We start from the raw sequence: 20,325 nt of genomic DNA on the forward strand, positions 1-20,325 counted from the left end.
GCCAAGCCGAAACGTCGTACTCAAGGCACACCAGAAATCTCGGCGCCGGCGCCGCCGCCGGAAGCGGATCGATGAGCGCCGACTTGGCGCCGACCAATCAGCGCATGGCTGCGGCCGCGCTGCTGGCAACTTTTGCAAGCGACTTCCGCAGCAACCATTTCGCGTGCGTGCCACCATGTGGCGCCAGTGTCTTGTCGGCGAGGCGGCGCCGTCTGAGAAAGCAGCCGCTCGTACCTTCGAGCGCGCTGCCGTGAATGTGTGTGTGTGTGTGTGTGTGTGTGCCGCAGAACTATAAACAGGGCTTAAAAACCTTAATCGGGAACATTACTCATAGTTCACTTGAATGACATTGCACACTGCTTCTGGTTAAATCTGTCTGGTCACATTGTGCGACGCTGGACTGGCGCTGTTTGCGTGCGTCTCATGTGGCTGGGTGACCTCTCCGGCGCCGTTGATGCAACGACGCCGAGAGACGCAACGGCAGGAAACGCCGGTGAAAACGCTGAATGTGGGCCGGGCTTTAGTGTCATAATGCAGTACTTCTCTTTTCTGCTCGTAGGCGGCGGCACCGCCCCGAGCAAGAGCGCGGGTACACGGAGGAGTGTTAGATATATAAGGCGCGTCTGTGTAGCTCTCTGCAAATGCGTTTGTGGCGCAATGGGTTAAACGCTCGGCGATCTATCGTCGCGGACCGAGAGGTCGTGGGTTCGATTCCCAGATTTTGCATGTTTGTGGAACTTTTTCTTCTGGTTTCTTTCTTTGTATTATGTTCGTGTACATTGTAAGCTGACGTATTTCCGTGACGGAAATACGTCAGTGAAGTCTTGGTGGACCCCGGCATAAAACACTTTCGTGTTAAAAAAATTATATGCACTAACTAAACACGAACAAATGTGTCTGCCGTCCAGTAAGTTGTGAAAAAATCCACTTTCATATGCTTACTTATTAGGGTCTTTACCATTACAACAAGTAAGTTGCTACAAATATCTCGGTGCGACACTGACTTTTAACCTTACCTATCTTGGAATCTTCATATTGACAATGTTTGTTCATCTCCCTTCTGCAAGCTATGTGTCCTGAAACATAAACTTAAAACTGCTCCCACTAATGTTAAACACCTCTGCTACACTGCTCTCGTGCGACTAAAAGTAGAATATGCATGCATTTACTAATACTAAACTTAACATTAATAGTCTTGAACGTATTCAGAGAAAGGCTGTAAGATTTATATTTAACAAATTCTCCGCGTTAGACTCGCCCTCTAATTTAATGCAAGCTAATAACATACCACCATTACAAGCACGAAGGCAAAAATTTTGATTAGAATTTCTTTCCCAACTTTTGAACAACGAACTACCTCTACATCTATTACCATATTTATCACCTATAACTAGCAGGCCCACTCGACACCTCCAACAAAACATGCTAACACCATATTTAGCTCGCACTGACCTGTTTAAATTTTCTTACTTCCCAAACACCATACATGAATGGAACTGCCTTACTGAAGCAAGTGATCAGACTGCGAATTAACATTTTTGAACCTGCATCAGTGTTGTTCTTTTGTTGCTGCTTTGTTTGTATTTGTATTGTCTACCTTGCTTGGACGTTGAGTCCGCAGTATTGAATAAATAAAAATAAATAAACAAATAAATAAAAAGCAGTGGATATTTTTTTAAATGCAAAAGCATGTGTGAAGATTGGACCAATTAGCCGCCGATAGGTACATAACCGTCAATCTGACCCGCACGCGTGATCTGGGGCTGATCGCCGATGAGCCATTCGTACGAACATATTGTGGCAAGCATTCCGTGACAGCTTGCGGCCCATTACCACATTAGCCAGCGGCAAATTTTCATCACGGCCAAACTGCCCAGGTCATTAGGCCTAACAGTGCTGCTTGATCGGGCATTGGCGACTAAAGATACGGTTTGGTGCCGAAGTTTGTAGCCACGTGACACTCTAAAAGCCGACAAAGGAAAGCGAGTGCATGGGATGGCAATGAAACTGTTCACAGCCGCCATCTTTGCGACACACCGTACGACTGCCTTTCGTTCTCGACGCCGTTCGTAGATGCACATCGGTCTCTTTTTGTAGCTTCGTGCAACCCGTCTTGTATCACAAGACTAGTTTTGGATTTAGACAGCGGGCGCGAAATTGTCACGTGACTAGTGTGCAGAGGCGGATGAAGGAGGGGGGGTGCCTCGCGCGAAATAGCCGCGACTCTCACGATTTCAGAATCTTTGACAGGTGGCAAATCACGCCAAAGCTCACAATGAAACGGCGCGGACGGCGTCTGCTCTTTACTGTCAGTGCTGGCTACACGCAGTGCGGTGATCGAGTCATGTGATGCGTGGTCCTTTGGTCAGTCGAGCACACTGACCTTACACAACCTACCTGCCGTAAAGGATACTAGCCCTATTGTCTTTTGGAGAAAAACTGAAAAGCAAAACTATCTATACAATAAATAGATGATTGTTGCGAAACACAGGTTCATTATTAAACTGAGAACCCCATTAATATTCAGTGCAACAGAAAGTCAATTCTTCATTAGTTTCAGAGGAATACAGGCACTTGATTCTATTCAACAGAAATTCTATTGATAAAAAAACATATTTTCTAGACCTTCGTATACTAGAACTGAGCGGTAATTAATGCTGGCCCATTCATTTTGTGTTCCCTTTAATAAGAGTATACCGTACTGTATACTATCTTGATTTCTATGTACTTAAGTCACTGATAGCTTGCTAAATTCTTGTTATGCAATGATGGGAGACTCCTGAACATGTGCAGCACCATATTTTCCCGGCCAAAATTTGTAAACAGTAAATTTTGTGGAAAATTTTCCGATATTCAATGTTCAATTCGAAATCTGCTACTATGTATTTGCACACCCCTAGTTGATACTAGACACATTTTTTGACAAATTTCACTGTATAGTAGGGGTTATTGAAGGGCGGCTGACACACATGGAGCCATTTCTTAAATGTCCGTTGTCTTACCTCCAGGGCCTCCGGAGTGCATCCCGGGATCTGGAGCAAGGTGGTACAGAGTCCCGGAAAGAGAGGCCGCGCGGCCTGGTACAAGGCCAGTCCGAGAGAAACCAGCAGGGTCTGGTTGATGTCGTGCTCGCCCAGCACCTGCAGCCCCATCAGCACGCACCGGAGCAGGTATGCTGCACTGCCTTCGTCTCGGACAAATCCGTGCTCAAACATCTGTGAGGGAAGAGCACGTGGCTAGCTTAGCAGCAGGGTGGCACGGCACGGCCTTGCCAAGTACTACTGTGCCTTTTGCCATGCATCTGAACAAGGCTGTGCAACAAAGTGTCGCCAGGAAACATGAAAGTGAAATGAGAAACAGATATACGGTGAGACAGAATGCAAGAATAAGCAAGAGAAAATGAAAGAAAGAAAGAAGGATAGCGAGAGATTGATAAATGTATACCTGCCAACCTGTGAGATCTAAAATTCGTAAGACGCCCACGAACGTGAGGAGGGGGGGGGGGGGGGGGCTAGGGCAGCATTTCTGAGCACACACCGTTACTAGCATACATATGCGCTTTATTACCGATTTAACTTCAGACGCAGCACACAAGCAGCTGCAAACTCGGAACATCAGTAACTCGGAACACCAGTGACTCACAAGCAACGCACTGTCTTTAGATGGCACTGACTTTTTCAGCCATCTTGCTGTTGCTGATTTCGCCTGCTTCAGGAACTGTACTGAATAAACTTCCTCAAAGAAAGTACTCCACTGGTATACAATGCCTTGCACTGCTTCAAGAAGGCGGCCCACCCGCGGTGGTGGCTTTGCGGCTATGTCCGTGCGCTGCTAAGCACGAGGTCATGGGATGAAATGCCGGCTGCAGCGGCTGCATTTCGAAGAGAGCGAAATGCAAGAACACCCCTGTACCAGGCGCTGGTTTCACACTGTAGAGACCCAGGTGGTAAAAATTAATCTGAAGTCCTCCACTACTGTGTGCCTCACGATCAGTTCGTGGTATTGGCACATAAATTCCCAGATATTTTTTAAGAGGGTGATACGAGTACTACATAATTCCTTTTTTTTTGTGTGATCTTGTGACACCCCATTCATCAACACCTTTAGAAGTTTTTTCGCACGCATAAATAATTTTTCATAAAACTTGACACATTTGCAAAATTGTAGATGAGAATTCGGGAGAGTTGGCATGTATGTAACTGGCCAATGAGGTTAAAAAAAAAAGCCTCCCCCCCACACACACGCACGCATGCACACAGAAATGCATGCTGAGAGAATGGAAAAGCAATTGCTGTCCGATGGCTACAATCTCCAATAAAGCACGGCTATTGTGTTTATGTCTACCACAAAGGTGCTAAGAGAGCAAAAATGACATGGCTTAATTAAACAATTTTTCAGCTTTGTCTCTGGTCCCTTGATGCCACCATCAGAAAGGACAACAAGCAACCAGCACTCACAACTTTCAGCAAGGGCATGCTCAGCTGCAAGGCCTTGAAGGATGCAGCTGTGTCAGACCAGTGCAAGGCGTTGAACACAGCCATCACGATGGGCGAGCACAGCTCCTGCAAGTGGTGAGAGAGAAAGAAAAACACAATTCAAGACTGCCGACATGGCTAAACAGGCTGATTTCGTAATAAATTATTCATTTCATCTCCCAGCACCAAACACATACAGGCGACTTGAAAGAAATGACATGCGCATGCATTCCTCGTCCTTTCAAGCCCCTTGTCATATGTTTGGCACCAAAAGACAGAAAAGATCACAACTGCATTAACCATGGCAAGTTCCTCCACATTACTGCAATAGAGTCAGCAGGCAATAGTGCAAGAAGATCTGGCTGGCTTCTTTTTCATTTATTTTTAAACAATAACTTTAAAGCTGAGTTTCTAAGACTGACATCTGACTTTATACAGGTTTCCAAAGGCCCCATTCCTGACAGCAAACAATGAAAACAAAGAAAGGAATATATGCTCTGAGCTTGTGACACGAAAACGTACAAAAAGGCAAGAATGTAAACGCAGAAGCGCTTCGAACCCTACTAGCTGTTGTCTGGTTTGAGTCCAATAGCAGGTTTTCCACACAACAAAAAGAAGGCTAGAAGCGTTCATGTGAAATCCATATGAATTCCACTTGAAATATGGAAACAATTAAGGAAAATTAATGGAATTACTGGACTGCATATGAACGTGTTTTAGTATAGTTAGGTTCCCATTCTTTAGCATGTTTTTACAGTGCAGGCTAAATAAAAATGACCTCACCAATCAGTCCAGGCAGCTGTGCTGTTACACAACAATAAAAGCACTAGGGTTCGTATTCACAAAACATTTTCCTACATAAGAATGTTTCCCATAAGAGTACTGTGCTTTGTGGTGTTTGCTTACACTGTTTGTCTTCGTTTCCTGTGCTGTTTTACAATAAGAAGTGCAGCAGAACCCATCGTACAGTGCATGGTGATGTTATTAATAGGATTAGCAATGTAGCTAAGTAGAGATACAACGTATTGCCACCACAGACAGACAGCCCCCAAAAAGAGGGTGAAGTACCCTAAGAATGCTAATCGCATTAAAAAACCATGCTGAACTAAATAGCCAAGCATCACATGCTTCTGCAGCATTTCCTTATTGGCTGTCACTTGGGCGCCTCATCGCATGATAGATGACGCAATCCCCGCGGTGATGGTGAACTGTGGATGGTACTTGCATACGTGAAGCTATGTGAACCCTGGTCAAGCGGACGAATACAAAGGAAGCCGCACCTCTGTTTTGAGAATGGCAGCTCCGAATGCAGAGATTGTTGCCGCGCTTGAGTCCACCTGTTTTCCTTCCTGGTCCTCGTTCATGCTATCGAGGCTGGCATCTTGCTGGCCTCGCTTGGTCAGCAGGACGGCCGCTGCAGAAGCCAGGATTTCAACAAACATGCACAGCGAAAATTTCCTGCTCGTTTCGCATCAAACAACAGCCAAGCTTGCTAGCTTTGGCTATTCCCTAACTGGTAACTAATCTATCACTCACAGCCAAATCTTTACCCGACACTAATAGCCAAAACTTGCTAGCTTTTGCTATTCACTAATTCACCACTAATCTATCACTAACAATACATCAATTAATATAGCACTAGTAGCTTCATCTTAACTTTAACCAATTATCATTAACAGCCAAAGCTTGCCAGCTTTGATTAAAATAATATGCCGCACAGTACGAACTAGACCGCAACAAAGTACTTCTTGCCAACTTTGGCTGGCAAGAATGTGACTTTCCGAATGTGAAACTGAAAATAACCATAGCTAAAGTGGCATGTACAGTCTGTTTCACACTTAGGTGTAAACTCAGAGCACCTTGCAAGGCGCTCCGAATTTCCCCCTAAGTGTGAAACAGACTGTACATTAAAACAGGCAGCACAGCGCATTATTTATAGATTACGAAGTCGTTAGCACGTGCACAAAAGTTGGATAGGAAGAAAAAGTGAAAGAACTGAAAAAGGCAATGGCTAGTGGAATGGTTACTTGTTATGCTGAATTTCTGACAATGTAAAACCAGATAGACCTCTGCTGGAAGTGCTTGCTTCAATATTGAAGGTAGTGAAATGATGGTGCCTTGAGAAGGGTATAGCGCAAGCGGTGTTGTAGCACCCCCTGGTGGCCATAGAAGAAAACAATGGAATGGCACGTAGTACATGGCCAAGGTATCATGTGCATGGCTGGGTCGGATTAGCTGAAAAGCACTATTAAGCCTCATTTGACTGCATGTCTTGGTATCAGCCTTGAGACCTGCATTGGCTAGGGCTAGATGACCTGTCAACACAGATGCTGATATGTGGCTATCCCCATGTCAATTTTACATTAAATTCAACGAGGCTAATCTAGCTTCTTCTTATGCTGAAGCAGAATGCTAACTGGTCCTCGGTAAATGACGTGACAAGTTGTCAACCTTCAGTTCATATTTTCTTTCCCAATTTGCTTGTACTGCAGCTAGTGACGATTTCTCTGCCACAGAAGGTTCCACAACACTGTCCACATTTACATTATAGTGGTGTTATTTACAGAAGCTGTGCATGAGTTTCTGCAAGAGCTATATGTTCCCGCGTCTCCTTGTGTATCGTCAATGAGTTCTTTTTCCTCCATTCTATCATGTTACTCCTTGACATCTTCTGTGAATGTCTTTCATGTCCCCACTTGCACATCTCCGCGTAAGCAACCACCATCTTCACACAACAGTTGCATTTTGCATGGTAGAGTTGAGCAAGTAGCCCATAAAAACAATGCAGTACAGACATTTAAATAATTGTTATTGAAGTTGCAATGTAATAATCATTACTGAATAAGTACTGCTACTACTGGCAACTAAGAGTACTGGCTAAAAGGGGCTCCAAAGCATTCATAGGAAACATACCATTTAGCAACGGCCAAAAATGTAGTTTCTAGATAGCCAATTTATGAAAAATATGAGAAATTCAGTTTTATAAGGCCACTAGTCCAGGCCTTTCACCAGTTACTTCCACGCCTTCTGTCCAGTCAAGTATCTCGAAAGGCAAACCAATTCTCGTCATCCCAGCTGACTGTATTGCCCGAATGAGCATTACATTGGAGGTAATTTAGAAGTACTAACACAAACAGCTCCTGACCATGGCTTAGCTTCATGATAACAATTAACAATTCGGTGTTGCTTCTAAACTTGTCCAAGTAACCGCCCCATACATCCCCTGCCCTGTAGCCCCTTGCTCGGCCAATACAAGCGTGCTTTTGGACAAGCACATGTAAGGTTGCCTCCACTCACCCAAAACGTCAAGGTATTCACGTGATAGCAGACGGTTCAGCTGGTCGTCCAACAGTTCCTGTTCCTCAGTCATTTCTGTCTCATAGTCGACACTGATGCATATGCACATACACACAAAAAAAAGACGAGAAAAATTAACAAGGGCACATGCTCTCAGGCAGCCACAGGAAATGCATTCAGGCTTTCACCAAAGAATTACAGGTTCACACATGGGCTAGATATGTTTCCTTACGACAGCTTTGACTCTTTGTTAACCAGTGGTGATGACTGTTGCCATGTTACCAGATGTGGCTGCCATATTACAGGTCTTGCACTACACGTGGAAAATTGTAAACAAGCTACAACTGACTGCCTTTCACCTTACAAGACACAAGTTCACAGGAACATGGAGGCCTGACGTGACCTACAGTGACTGAACAAGGGATGAAGATGGAGCCAATGTTTTGACAAGGACACTGACGAAGCAAAGTTTCCTTAACGAAACGCTGGCTACAGTGACATCCCTTGTTCGACAACTTTGATGTTTTCCTTTGCGACACTTCAACGCTAAAGAAAACACCCAACTTTGATTTCTTTCGCATAATTGAAGAAGCTGCGAAAACTCATGTTCCTATTGACATTTCCTCCCAAGAACCAAAGGGTTAAGCAAAGAAGATAGGTTTAGGAAAATAGCTTTTAAATAAACATTAGTAAACTGCTTTTCATCCGAATATGTCTCAATCTTCCAATTTTTTCTAGAATACGTTCAATTACATAAAATCATTCAGTCTTTAGCATTATTAGCAAGTTGTGTCATTAGCATAATCATCATTAATTTCATCCTTTAAAGGGCCCTAACTGGGGTGTTACATGAGAAGCAAGCAGCAACCTAAAACCTAAGTGAGCATATCTTTTTCAAGGAAAATAAGTGCGGTTCAACTGACTTGAAGAATGCATTCACAATGTCTACAGCTATGAGCACAAGAAAGAGCTACAAATGGTTTGGTAAAGTATAACAGACAAAACTCTTACCTATTACCATATTTCAGCCTGAACTTCTCCCACTTCACATTGAGTTTCTGCAAGACAGCCAAAAACAAAAGAGACAAAGCCATTTCATATGGTATCAAGTACAATGCCTACTACATACAGGTCTACCTTTTTAGTCTGAGCTCTCAGGAAGCACAGACCTTTGTTAGAATTTCTGAACTCGAATGAACTACAGTGCAAAACAGAATTATGGCTTATACATTACGAGAACGTGCACACACCTGATAATGCTCAAACCAATTTATGACAGAATGGGAATGCAAACAGATGTACTGTACAAACCACCGTTAAAGGCAACACCAAATTAGTATTTGGGGACTGATTGACTGCAGCTCAGTTTTCACATGAAGGCCTTGCCAATGATCTTTTACCAACAGAGGTCTATGTAATGCTATATTAAAGCCATGAACTCAAAATGATTAGGAGCAGATTTTTTCTGCTGTTGTTGGCAGGACTCATTGGCAAACACAGAAACAAATGTAAATCGGCTCAGTAAAATCTGCCTCTCTTCAATTACCCCCAAAAATAAATGGTAACACTAGACTAACCTGAAACACAAAGGGAAGCACAGGCTTAAGCAGGGGCAGCACAACCGTGGGCTGAAGCTCGGCCGGACAGTGCTGCACGAAGGGCCTTAAAAGATGCGTGCGTCAACAGTTAAGGAAGAACATACACCTCGGCAGAGCTCACTTAGACCTGTACAGGTGTGCTGGTGTCGTCATGTCTTTATGGCAATATGAACTGTAACACACCTAGTGTCCATGTTCCACATCACGCTCCCTGTAGCAGTACAGGATGATTGTGACTGCTATGCTAGCACATTTTTAGCGCATCTGGGAACACATACAGTCAAACCTTGTTATAACAAAACTGGATATAACACAATAATGGATATAACGAAGAAAGTGAAATTCCCCTTGAAATCTCCATAGATGGACATTGCAGAGCATGCGGTAATGGATATAATGAAGTAATGGATATGACAAAGTAATTTGGCTTCCCCTTCTACTTCATTATAATAAGCTTTTACTTTATCTTGAAAGCGGTGCTAGTCTTAGGGTTTCTGCTAAGCATCCATCCCTTCACCTATGCTCGGCGGGTTCAATTTTGTCATTTTACCATGCGTCCTAAAGTGAATAATTAAAAAAAAAAACGTTAATTGTAAATTCCTTTGATGGGCTACTTGGACAGCGCCATTTATGATGGTGGTAACTTTTACTGCTAAGAGCAATCCATGTGAAAAATGTGGAACAGCGCATATTTCACAAGTTATATATAAGGTATATAAATAAAGATTTGTTCAAGCTAAAGACAAAGCAGGTGACATACAAAATAACGTGGTGCGCTGAAACAAACGGAATGTTTTTCTTTCACATAAATGGTGTGAGCTTCTTAAGCCGATGCTTGAAAATACAGCAAGAAAAACATAAATAAGATGAAATAGGAGAGAACGGGAGTTTTCTCTCGTCCCACAGTCTGCTTTCACCCTAGTCCTCTTTTCGGGCTATATTTTCAAGCCCAGCTGTCCATTCTTTTTCTTAAGCTGGATTCAAACAACTGACCAGTTCACTGACTGCCCGTAGCCAGGCACGACATGGCTGAGCTGCCACAAACCACACCACTTGCATCATTACTGACATCATTGTGTGCAGAATTATTCGGCAGAACTGTGTCGTCCGGCTTATATGTGGAATTCGGTGCATCGTGTGAATCCAGCTTAAATCAAAATGGCAACTATAGTGAGCATAAGGCCTATAACTGTAGGACGTAAAACATAGCACTGTAGCCATAGAGGTAAGGATATGCAGAATAGGTCGCAGCCTGTAGTCTGGAAGCAGGTCGAGACCTGCCAACGCTCCGTTGACAAGCATTTCCGATAAACCCGGTGTCTGGTAGTACTCGGGGCCCAATGACTGTCCCGCATTGCCCAGGATCTGCAAGCTGTGAGGTTTCCCATAAAAATGAACCAGGGAGAAAAAAAAAAGGGAACTCAGTTTGTGGCATGAACACAAAGGTTCTCAATGCCCATATGCGGCTTCAATTTGAGTGACATAAGGATCACGCATTGTGTTGCCTTAACTCTATCCCTACCGTGCCTATTGGGCATCGTTAGCCTGCTATTGATGGTTTGAAACGCTGCTTTTGAGACCTTCTGCACCGCTCATGGACACATTGCGCCATTGGACGTGAAGGACGAGAACTATGTTTTGTTTTCTAAGCAGTTCGCTTTTTTCCCTCTAGGCGGCAATCTTTGAACACGCTTTCGAAGTTTCGCGATCGTCAAAGTAGAAAGTAAAAATGGCCGCCTCCGAGAGTGGCATGCGCGCTTTGAAAGATCATAGATCGCGTGATTCCGCTGCGTCTGCGGCTGATTTTATCAATGGATCGAGCAGTAGCGAGTCTGAGGATACTGCCTTTTGGTCAGACTTTGACTCTGAGAGCAACGATGACACAAACCAGCCCGGAACATCCGCGGCCGTAGCTCGGCATGCTTAATTGTAGTGCTTGCAGTTAAATTTTTGTAGTGGAATACCTGTTCAATGAAAACGTTCAATTTTTTCGGAGATAGTGTCTGTTAGACGGCAATACATTTTGTATATCTCATAACGTTTGTTACATTTCTTTCTTAGTAGATACAAGCATGGCTTTACAAACTTTGTTCAATTTTATGCCACAATCTTGATTCTGGCAATTTATATCTATTTTATGACATATATCTCGTTAAAGCTTTTATGTGTGAAAAGTGCATTCATTCTGCTTTTTGCTTATGTATTACATAAAATACTGAGTGCAGTAGTTCCTTCAGAAAAAAAAAAACAAACAGATGTAACCTACAAAAAACACCTATTTTCCCCACAGTAGGGAAAGAGGTCTTAGCTTGGGGCCAAATCCGATTTTCAAATCTAAACATATGTGAAATGCAGAAAATACTTTCATCCGACAACCACTAAACCCATTTGAGTGAAATTGGTTGCAATTGAGAGAAGCTGAATTCTACTGACTGCAGGAAGAAGAATCTTAATCTAGTGGCTCATAGTTTTTATGAAAAGTGCCAGAAATCAGTAACCTAAAAAGAAACAAAAACAAATGATAACCCTATATCTCTGCACCAAAAACAGATACTATTGCAGTTCTGTACAGCTTGCGTGGAAATGTTACAGTGTTTAGGAAGGTTCTTCAACACTCCTGTTTAAAAATTAGCAGTATACACAAGAGCACTGTTTATTTTAGATGTCTTAATAAGTGCATCTTACAAAATTGTGGTATCATTTATTTTTATTTTTTTCTGAGTTACAGAGTTGTAAGTTAAATGCCTCAGTTTTACAAGTATAGTAAATTTTAATGATTGTTGAAAATGGATGGCCTAAATAAAGAATGAACTCTACAGTCAGTAGCTTTTAACTATTTTTACTTTTAAACGCAACAATCTTCACCAAATTTGGTACAGTGGATGCCTAGCAAAACGATTTCTCAGTTCCCATGTGTTTGGATAGAAGCTCTGGTAGTAAATCTACCTTTTAACAGTTGCAATGTACGTATTATAGTATTACCCATCAATATATGCACGCAGGGTCCTTTCTAAGTGCTCGCACAAAACATTTGTGGTGAAAATGTGACCCATCCTCACGAAAAAAATAAAATGTGTTAAGGACATCAAAGGGAGTGCATCATCTTGCACTTTCATTCACATCAAATTCAAAATTGGTATTAAAAAAAAAAGGGAAAACAGGCACATGAACAAGACAACAATGCAATTTGGCATCTCATAGCTACTTTCATGAAATATTTAAGCAAGCACATAAACTGTGCAAACCACAATGATAAACTTGAATAACTTCACTGCAAAGCAAATTACTTCCACATCTTACCAAAATGTGCGACCTGAGGTCACAATGCGCAGCAATTCTTTTCATTTGACATTGTTTTCTGTCCTTCGTCCTCGGCTGGAATGACAGCACTTTTACATGACAGCCTACATTATCACCAGTATTGGTCACTCGGTGGCGATAAGAAATTAATATACCACACTTATGCATAACTATGCAAGTAGTGCGGTCATAGAAGTCTCACTTTACGCATCTCCCAGTACAGCTGCTTTAAACCTGCAATGCTTTCTGTGGAATAACTACCGTCACATGTTACAACTACAACTTGTTAATGTAAAAGATACGTTAAATCATGTATTATTTTTGCACCTTCGTGCTGCCAGTGTGCCAAATGCAAGTGGTGAACCGTGGCCACTGGTCACAGAAATCGTGTCACTCTGCTCGTTAAGCAGCAAATGGGTTCAGGTAGGCGATGTCCAACATGTAATAACTGTGCATGTTTTGCAACATAAAAGTATGAGACACTGATCGAATCGCATGAAGCATACATGCTTCTTTCCCATGTGACGCACTATTATTTGGTCATGAATTCAACCAGTGAGAGAAGTCTCTCTAGCCTTCGTTACCTGTTGCATATGAAATGGAGTATAGAACTGAAGGAAAAGAAATCCTCACATAATATATGGCCCTTGGCTTACAGCTCCCCGAACAACAAAACACATGGCTGTAGGAACCAGAGTTATGCTAACTTGTACACCCAAAAGCGCTACGTGCTAAATAAATGCTACCAAAGATTCTAAAACCAAAGAGCGCATAATGTCTGCCTCCATTACGGGTGTCGTACCAATAGTCTTGAAAGCTGAACATGAAGCTCTTTGCTCGGTCGATGGGCTGCTTTGAACCCGAGGTGTCTGATGACTCTCCCTCGGCTCGAACACCTGAAACACACGATGGAGCGCAACACAACCTTCAGCACAGGAAGTTCTATCCTGCTTGGAGGTACAGCTTTGAGAATGCTTAGCAACACAGGCTGATTGAAGGACGTACAGTACATCTGGTTAATGTTGTTTCCTCGTTTTTCTAAAATCACTTGCATTGTTTATTTGCAAGTTTTAGTTACATAGGAAAATGATGAGTCCTATATGTTGACCGTAGCCAAAGAAAGCCAATACAGTCGACTTCCATTAATTTGATCCTGACTGGACCGATGAGATTGATCGAGTTATCTGGAGAGTTAAAGAAGATGCAGTAAAAAAAGACGGCAAAACGCACCGCTCCGCGATATGTTAACCTCCTGGTTAGCCCAGATGGTAGAGCAACCAGCCTGGAAAGGTGTTGGTACCGGGTTCGAATCCCCGGACCAGGATAAATTTTTCTTCAACTGCAAGGCATTCTTTCTGGGAAACCCTTTGTAGCTTCGTGTTACAATTCAGGTGAATGTCAATTTTCCCCTTTCATTAATTAGCCAGTATTTGCCCAATTCTAACATGCCCCCGAATCAAACATGCACCTGCTTTCTCCGTGTCCAAAGTAGAAAGGTAATGTAGAAATGACACTACTGCTTCTAAACAAAGTAGAAATCTAACGGGCACCCAATTTTCTGGCAAGAAAAATGGCCAAGGGTTTAATACGTGTTGTGCCATGGTGGCAGTTTCCTTAAGCCAGCTTCGCCGAACGGTTTTTAAGATAAGCTTTGCTGCAACACACTCATTTTATGCGGTAAAGCAGATGAACCCCGAGAAGGCGGTTTTGGTTTTGAGTCTGACCGCATCGCACAGGCAATTTGCGGCCCAGTATTCTTGAAAAAAAAAAGAAAAAGAAAAGGCAATAATTAAAAAAAGGTGTGCTTTAGAATCGGGTAGATATCGTAATCAGACATTGTGAGCTATGGTTGTTGCTTGAAAATCTTCCTAGGGCAGGCCGAAAATGGGCGTTATCGACGGTAGGTGACATGTGTTCAACACATTACTTGTCCCCAAGTTTCGCCAGGATGTACGTTGCCACTAAAGTGGTCGTTATTGGGGTCCCCGTAGAGGTTAGGTACGTGCGTGCCGACTGGTCAAGTTCAAATTATTCAGCAAATGCCTATTTTATTATCAATATAATGAATGTTTGGGCCGATAGAAATGTATGGGTTCAGGCGGGTCCTTTCGGTCAGGATTGAATTTACCAGATTCGAATTAACGGAAGTCTACTGCAGATGGTTTCGAGTGACGTCTTTAATGCAGTGTTTGAAGCCCGGATGAGGGTCAGTCAAATCAGGCACAGTATGGCATCCCCGTAGACAGTTTACATTGAGTTGGCAACCTGCTCATAGTGTTGCCAACTGTGCTAAAAGTCAAGCAAGGGTTTCACACTAAGGCAGAAATTATGCTAAACATCACACTTAGGGTTTTACACCCATAAGGTAAAAAAATTTGCTAAACTTCACACTTAAGTTTTCAAACTAAGGCAGAAGCTATGCTAAACTTCACACTTAAAGTTCCACACTAAGGTTGACCAACTGGACCAAACTGCCTGCTTCGGTCAACTTCATACTCACCCAAGATGCAATTCTTCTCACTGTCATGTATGTCGAGGGCTGGAGCGAATGCCGGATGCACCCTGGCACGTGCTTCTGGACTCCAAAACTGGTTGTAAGTCCTGGAAATTTCAAGATCACTTTGCACTTAGATGTCAGATGCAATAAGGGTTGACAACTGGTTCCAATGGAACAGGTTACACTTGATACCATTGCTCTTACATGTAGGGCAGTGCATGCAAAGGACAACAACAACAACAAAAGATTTTCACCACTGATGAGAGCCAATGGCACAAGAAGATAACAAGTTGCTTCGTCACATGCGATGTGAACATTTTATGACACGCTGCCTATTGTGCTTTTGATAATCTTTATAACTTTTAAAAGTGGATTTGATAGTACAAGTACATACTTAGGGTGTGAAATGTTTCCATCGGTGGAGCTGAAAATTACTTTCCTGTCTTTCTTTGTCTCTCCTAGTAGGATTTGCCGGGGCTAGAATGACTCAGCCTCTCACTCCCCTTTGCTCTCCTTTTTTTTTTTTTACCGCTTCTTTGGCTGATTGCAGCTGCTCAAGTACTATCTACGATTGTAGACTACAAAATCTACTGCAGTCAACTTCTCATAGTGAAAAAGACTTATACAAACTTTTCCTACAATTTTATACATAAAGTATAAAGAAAATGCACACGATCATGTACTTTTAGAAACAATTAGAGATTCAATGCGTATTTCATTCCATTCCTTTGCTAAGTGTGGCTTCAAACATGCTTATGAACAAGGAGAGTGCAAAAAGTCCAAATTTCTGTGTGATGACACTCGTACAGCGTCATACAGAAGGAACTGCCAACAAGCTGGCTTCATTTATCGGTTCCAACGTTTGGGCAAGTCGGTAACTTTGAATGAAGCAAGAAAGACCACGGATGGGAAAACAGAGACACCATGAAGCACTTTGTCACATCTGCTGCACCTTTCCCTGTGGGGCATTTTTTTTTTTCCACATACTTTCAACAATGCTTCATTTACCACCCCGAGTGTCAGCATGCCTAACGAATGCGCAGACAGGAGTATCTTACAAGCCAAATCTTACCTTAGCAACTGAGCCACGATTGGCAGTAGTGACACTACGTAAGGTGTCGCTGGATTCCGGAAATATGCGGAATGATAAGTCTCGCTGCCCTCGCAGTAGAAGCCCCCTTTCTTGGCCACCTACGAAGAGACACGTGAAAAGACCTCGTTTATGAAACAGGCAATGCCGAGACCTAAAGCAACACGCTTACCTCAACGTCGTCGGGCCACCGGCACCGCTTGATGAGAGCCATGAAGATATTCATGCAGTGCAGCAGCTGAAAGGTGTCATGATGATGACATGCATTGATGTAAGGCATGGCACAGTGGTACATGCGACAGACTGTGCGTGTCAAGACTTAATTTAAGAGCCAACAGCGCTGACGCGCAGCACGAACACTACAGAGCACAGGACACTACATTGTCTTGTTCCATGTCCCTAGCTGTAAATTACGTACTTACTAGCTCACCTAGTAGCATTACTGTGAGACTTATTTCTTTATTAATTTATTCACAACACCTCAAATACCCCAAAACTGAGACTTTATATGAGGAAAGGGCCGTTTACAGAAAAACAATAAAAGTGTGAAAGTAAGTAAACAAAACAATGAATATAAATACTATAGGTACACAAAACAAAGCCATACAAGCCAGTAAAATGAAGATTAAATAACTGACTTAGGTTTGTAAATGCAACAATAGAGAAGTAAAAAAATAACATCAATGAAATGGCAATTAACTGAAATAGATAAACATTAATGCGACAGTGAACAGCAGGAAATAAACAGACTAGGCAAAATACACATTTTAGAAATGATAGTAGAGCACAGAGTATCAGCATTGGACAAACTGAAGAAAAAAGGAAATGAAAGGACTTCAACAGAAAATGAATGTATGTGTGAATGAATGTAAGAGGCATGACTAGATTGTGCACTCATACATCTTAATAAATAGATTGTGCATTCATACAATCAATTGCTAGGTAAGGCAAAGCGGAACAAGGAGGGACTGGGCCCATAACATCAATTTTTTTCCTTCTGCATTGCCTTCCTTTGAGGTCAAGTGCTCAATCATGTTTGACACTTGGGACCAAAATTTCTTGTACTTGAGACAACTACGAATACCAAGTGCTCACCTGGGAGCGGTTATATCCACTGTTGTCCTCGGCCGTAACCTCCACTGGTGCTTCGGTGAGACCCAAAAATGACATGAATCCTTCAGGTGAGGATGCCACCCTAACGAGGAGGAGGAGGACACTCGTGAGCTTACTCAGCTGGCATGAACTTTCTATGCAGTGCGCTGCTATCAGTAGGAACAGCCGAACGTTTGCACTGGAAATACGCCATGGGTCAGACGAGCTACAAGACACATTCGGACTCTGGGAGAAGCACCAGCTGTGTGTCCCTTGTCACAAAAGCACTTCGAACTTTCCTGTGTGGCACTAGTCTCAACCAGATATCGTGATCAACCTTTGGCGACTTTGCTTGAGTATGATGCATCAATGTGGTGCTGCTCTGTGTCGTGTCATTTCGTACATAGCTTTCATTACAAAGAGCATGCAGTAAGTGACCAGGCAAGATTCTTTGGCATTTTAAAGTAACCTCCCTTTCTTGTTATTAACACCAAGTCTACAAACTTATTATGGTCAATAGACATACAAATGTACTTTGATGTTCTTGCTAATACTGGAAGGCCTGTCAGTCCTTATTTCGAGAGCTACCCTAGTGAAGACAGTCTGCATGGTGTTTAGAAGTACTATAATCGAAGGCAGGAAGAAAGAAGACCCCTTTTTGCATGAGATTCATTCAATGAAAGCCTTTGGTTGTTTTAATACGCAGCTATAGGATAAAGATAACAAGATGAGAAAAGTACAAAGTAGGGGTGTTGTATGAACAGACTTACACTTTCATTTCATCCCTTGCCAATAGGCCTGTGGCAGGCGAAACAACCTCAATGATGAACTTGCACTGCCGCTCGTAATCGTTGAATTCATTGCTGTAAAGAAAAGCATGCCATTGAAACTGATGATGCCAAAAGTACTACCATTCGACCTATACCTAGAACAAACCAAAACGTGACACTGCATTTATTGAAAATCCACATGCTACAATAAACGTGGAGGGGCCATTGAAGAAATCTTTTTTTATTGATTGTGTACTGTCCTCAGTGTCGACTGCACCAATTGGCTACAGTGAACGACCGATTTTCAGGACGCCCGATTTTTCGGACATCCTTGACAATTCGGACGCCTTCACGGCACTGCCACATACCCCATAGAGTCAACGTATAAGAATGTCTGAAATTTTGGATGCGAAAACCCTTCGCCCTCCGAATTTCAGGACTTTCTGCCAAGACCTCAGGTCGGCGTTATCGAAGCCACTACCGCCGCTATTTTGATTACCTCGCCACCTCGAACAGGCGCTCTTGCATGCAGATCCGCTGGCAGCTGTAGCCACCACCGCGGCAACGGTAGGCCTACCTGCTTCGACATTCGCTACCAAGCTTCTTGGTGGTCGGCGCTGTCAGTAATAGCGCTGACACCACCTTTGCAATCCTAGCCAATGGCTTCGAAGCTCGGAAAGCACAACACGTTGCACAATGCCAGTTAAAGTCAGCTTCGCCTCAATACAGCAAGGTTACGCGGCGAAGCCTAAGTGCAGTATTGCAGTGAAGCAGGAAGGGGCAATTGTCGCGGGACACAAGTGTGCGAAGCTTTATAGGCTCACAACAGCGGCGGTGGTGGTGGTGGCGGTGGCGGTGTCACGCTGAAAAGTGGGCCGATCCTGGCGATAGTGCAGAAAAGGTCCAAGCTCAGTGGCATATACCAGGGACAAAAAGAAAGAGAGAAGGAGAGATAGAAAGAGAGAAAGATAGATAGAGAGAAAGAAAAAGAGAGAAAGTCATCACGGAAGGTCAGAGAAAGAAACAAAGAGGGAGAGAAAGAAAAAAAATAGAGAGAGAGAAGGAATGATAGATAAAGATAAAGAGAGAGAGAGAAATAAAGAGACAAAGAAAGAGAGAGAGAGAGAGAAAGAAAGAAAATCACCACGAAGGTCAGATACACACACGACAAGGTTCGCTTACCCCCATTTTCTCGACAGGGGAAGGGCTGGTGATTTTTTTTTTCTTAATTATACACGCATGCATCCCTCGTCTCCTGTCACAGTACGAGCACCGATACGCCTAATAAGTGTACTGGCAGGCCTTCAGAGCTATTTCAGACGTGCCTGTGGCGATTTCATCCCTTGGGGACAGTAAAAGGCATATGAATTCATTTTTCGGACTGCCCGACTTTCCAGGCGTTTTCATGGCCCCTAGGGAGTGTGAAAAATCGGACGTTGACTGTAATCAAAGTGATTACGTGAGCAGGATGCTGCTGAATGATGAAAGACTTGTGTTCATAATCAAACTAGACTAGAGCTGTGTCATACCCAGGTCAGTGAGTGAGCAAAGGAGCAAGTCCTCATCACTGTTTAGTATTAGAAACTTTTCTGTGCACTTGGCAGGAAGTGCTTAGCTCTCACACCTATATATTTTCCACCAAGAAGAAGCTGGACTCGTACTCTTGGGTAAGACTACTACTCTTATGTAAGAAAGTTTCCTGATTGGCTGGCATTCGGGTGCCTGCTACTCATGATAGCAATTGGCTCAATAACGAGACAATTGCTACAATGATGACCAACTACAAATGGCACTTACGCAAGAGGGGTTTTGCAAGTATGGACCCTACACTTAAGCTCTGGCATTGTCATAGATACCAGATAGTGCTTTTGGTTTGCCCTGGCTGGAACAGCCATGTGCTGTGCCCATACGTGGAGTTAAAAGCTAACATAAAAACCACTTCCATGTGAAATTTCAAGCATCAATGATGAAGTGATTTAGCTGCGAGTTGCATTTTCACCCATCGCCGGGTGTGACGCAACAATTGGTACATCAAGTCACACCAGACTAAAGGTATACCAGAAACCCAAATATATGTTTCTAGTTTTCGTATGTGCTTGGCTGCTGTGTAACATTTGTTGGTCCTAGTGCGAAAGACATAGGTACCTAGCTTCCTGGCTGTCACGTTTTACCAGCCCTTATTCTTTGCCTCACAACCCCTGAATGA

The 20,325-nt window shown here is 43.0% G+C and overlaps 1 protein-coding gene across 1 annotated transcript in view; it reads right to left on the bottom strand.

Annotated features, from left to right (window-relative positions):
• Positions 1-20,325, bottom strand: part of LOC119457524 (exportin-5) — a 48,510-nt gene that overhangs the window by 7,870 nt on the left and 20,315 nt on the right. The window contains exons 19-31 of the mRNA XM_037719120.2: positions 18,120-18,212; positions 17,353-17,452; positions 16,430-16,495; positions 16,240-16,358; positions 15,171-15,271; positions 13,473-13,566; positions 10,606-10,742; positions 9,350-9,450; positions 8,784-8,830; positions 7,773-7,864; positions 5,756-5,889; positions 4,458-4,562; positions 3,003-3,215 (exon numbers count right to left, since the gene is read on the bottom strand). Coding sequence (XP_037575048.1) covers positions 3,003-3,215; positions 4,458-4,562; positions 5,756-5,889; positions 7,773-7,864; positions 8,784-8,830; positions 9,350-9,450; positions 10,606-10,742; positions 13,473-13,566; positions 15,171-15,271; positions 16,240-16,358; positions 16,430-16,495; positions 17,353-17,452; positions 18,120-18,212 — 1,402 coding nt within the window. The remainder of the gene's footprint in view (positions 1-3,002; positions 3,216-4,457; positions 4,563-5,755; positions 5,890-7,772; positions 7,865-8,783; positions 8,831-9,349; positions 9,451-10,605; positions 10,743-13,472; positions 13,567-15,170; positions 15,272-16,239; positions 16,359-16,429; positions 16,496-17,352; positions 17,453-18,119; positions 18,213-20,325) is intronic.

This window comes from Dermacentor silvarum, chromosome 7 (assembly GCF_013339745.2).
Source record: "Dermacentor silvarum isolate Dsil-2018 chromosome 7, BIME_Dsil_1.4, whole genome shotgun sequence".
NCBI classification, from domain to species: Eukaryota; Metazoa; Arthropoda; class Arachnida; order Ixodida; family Ixodidae; genus Dermacentor; species Dermacentor silvarum.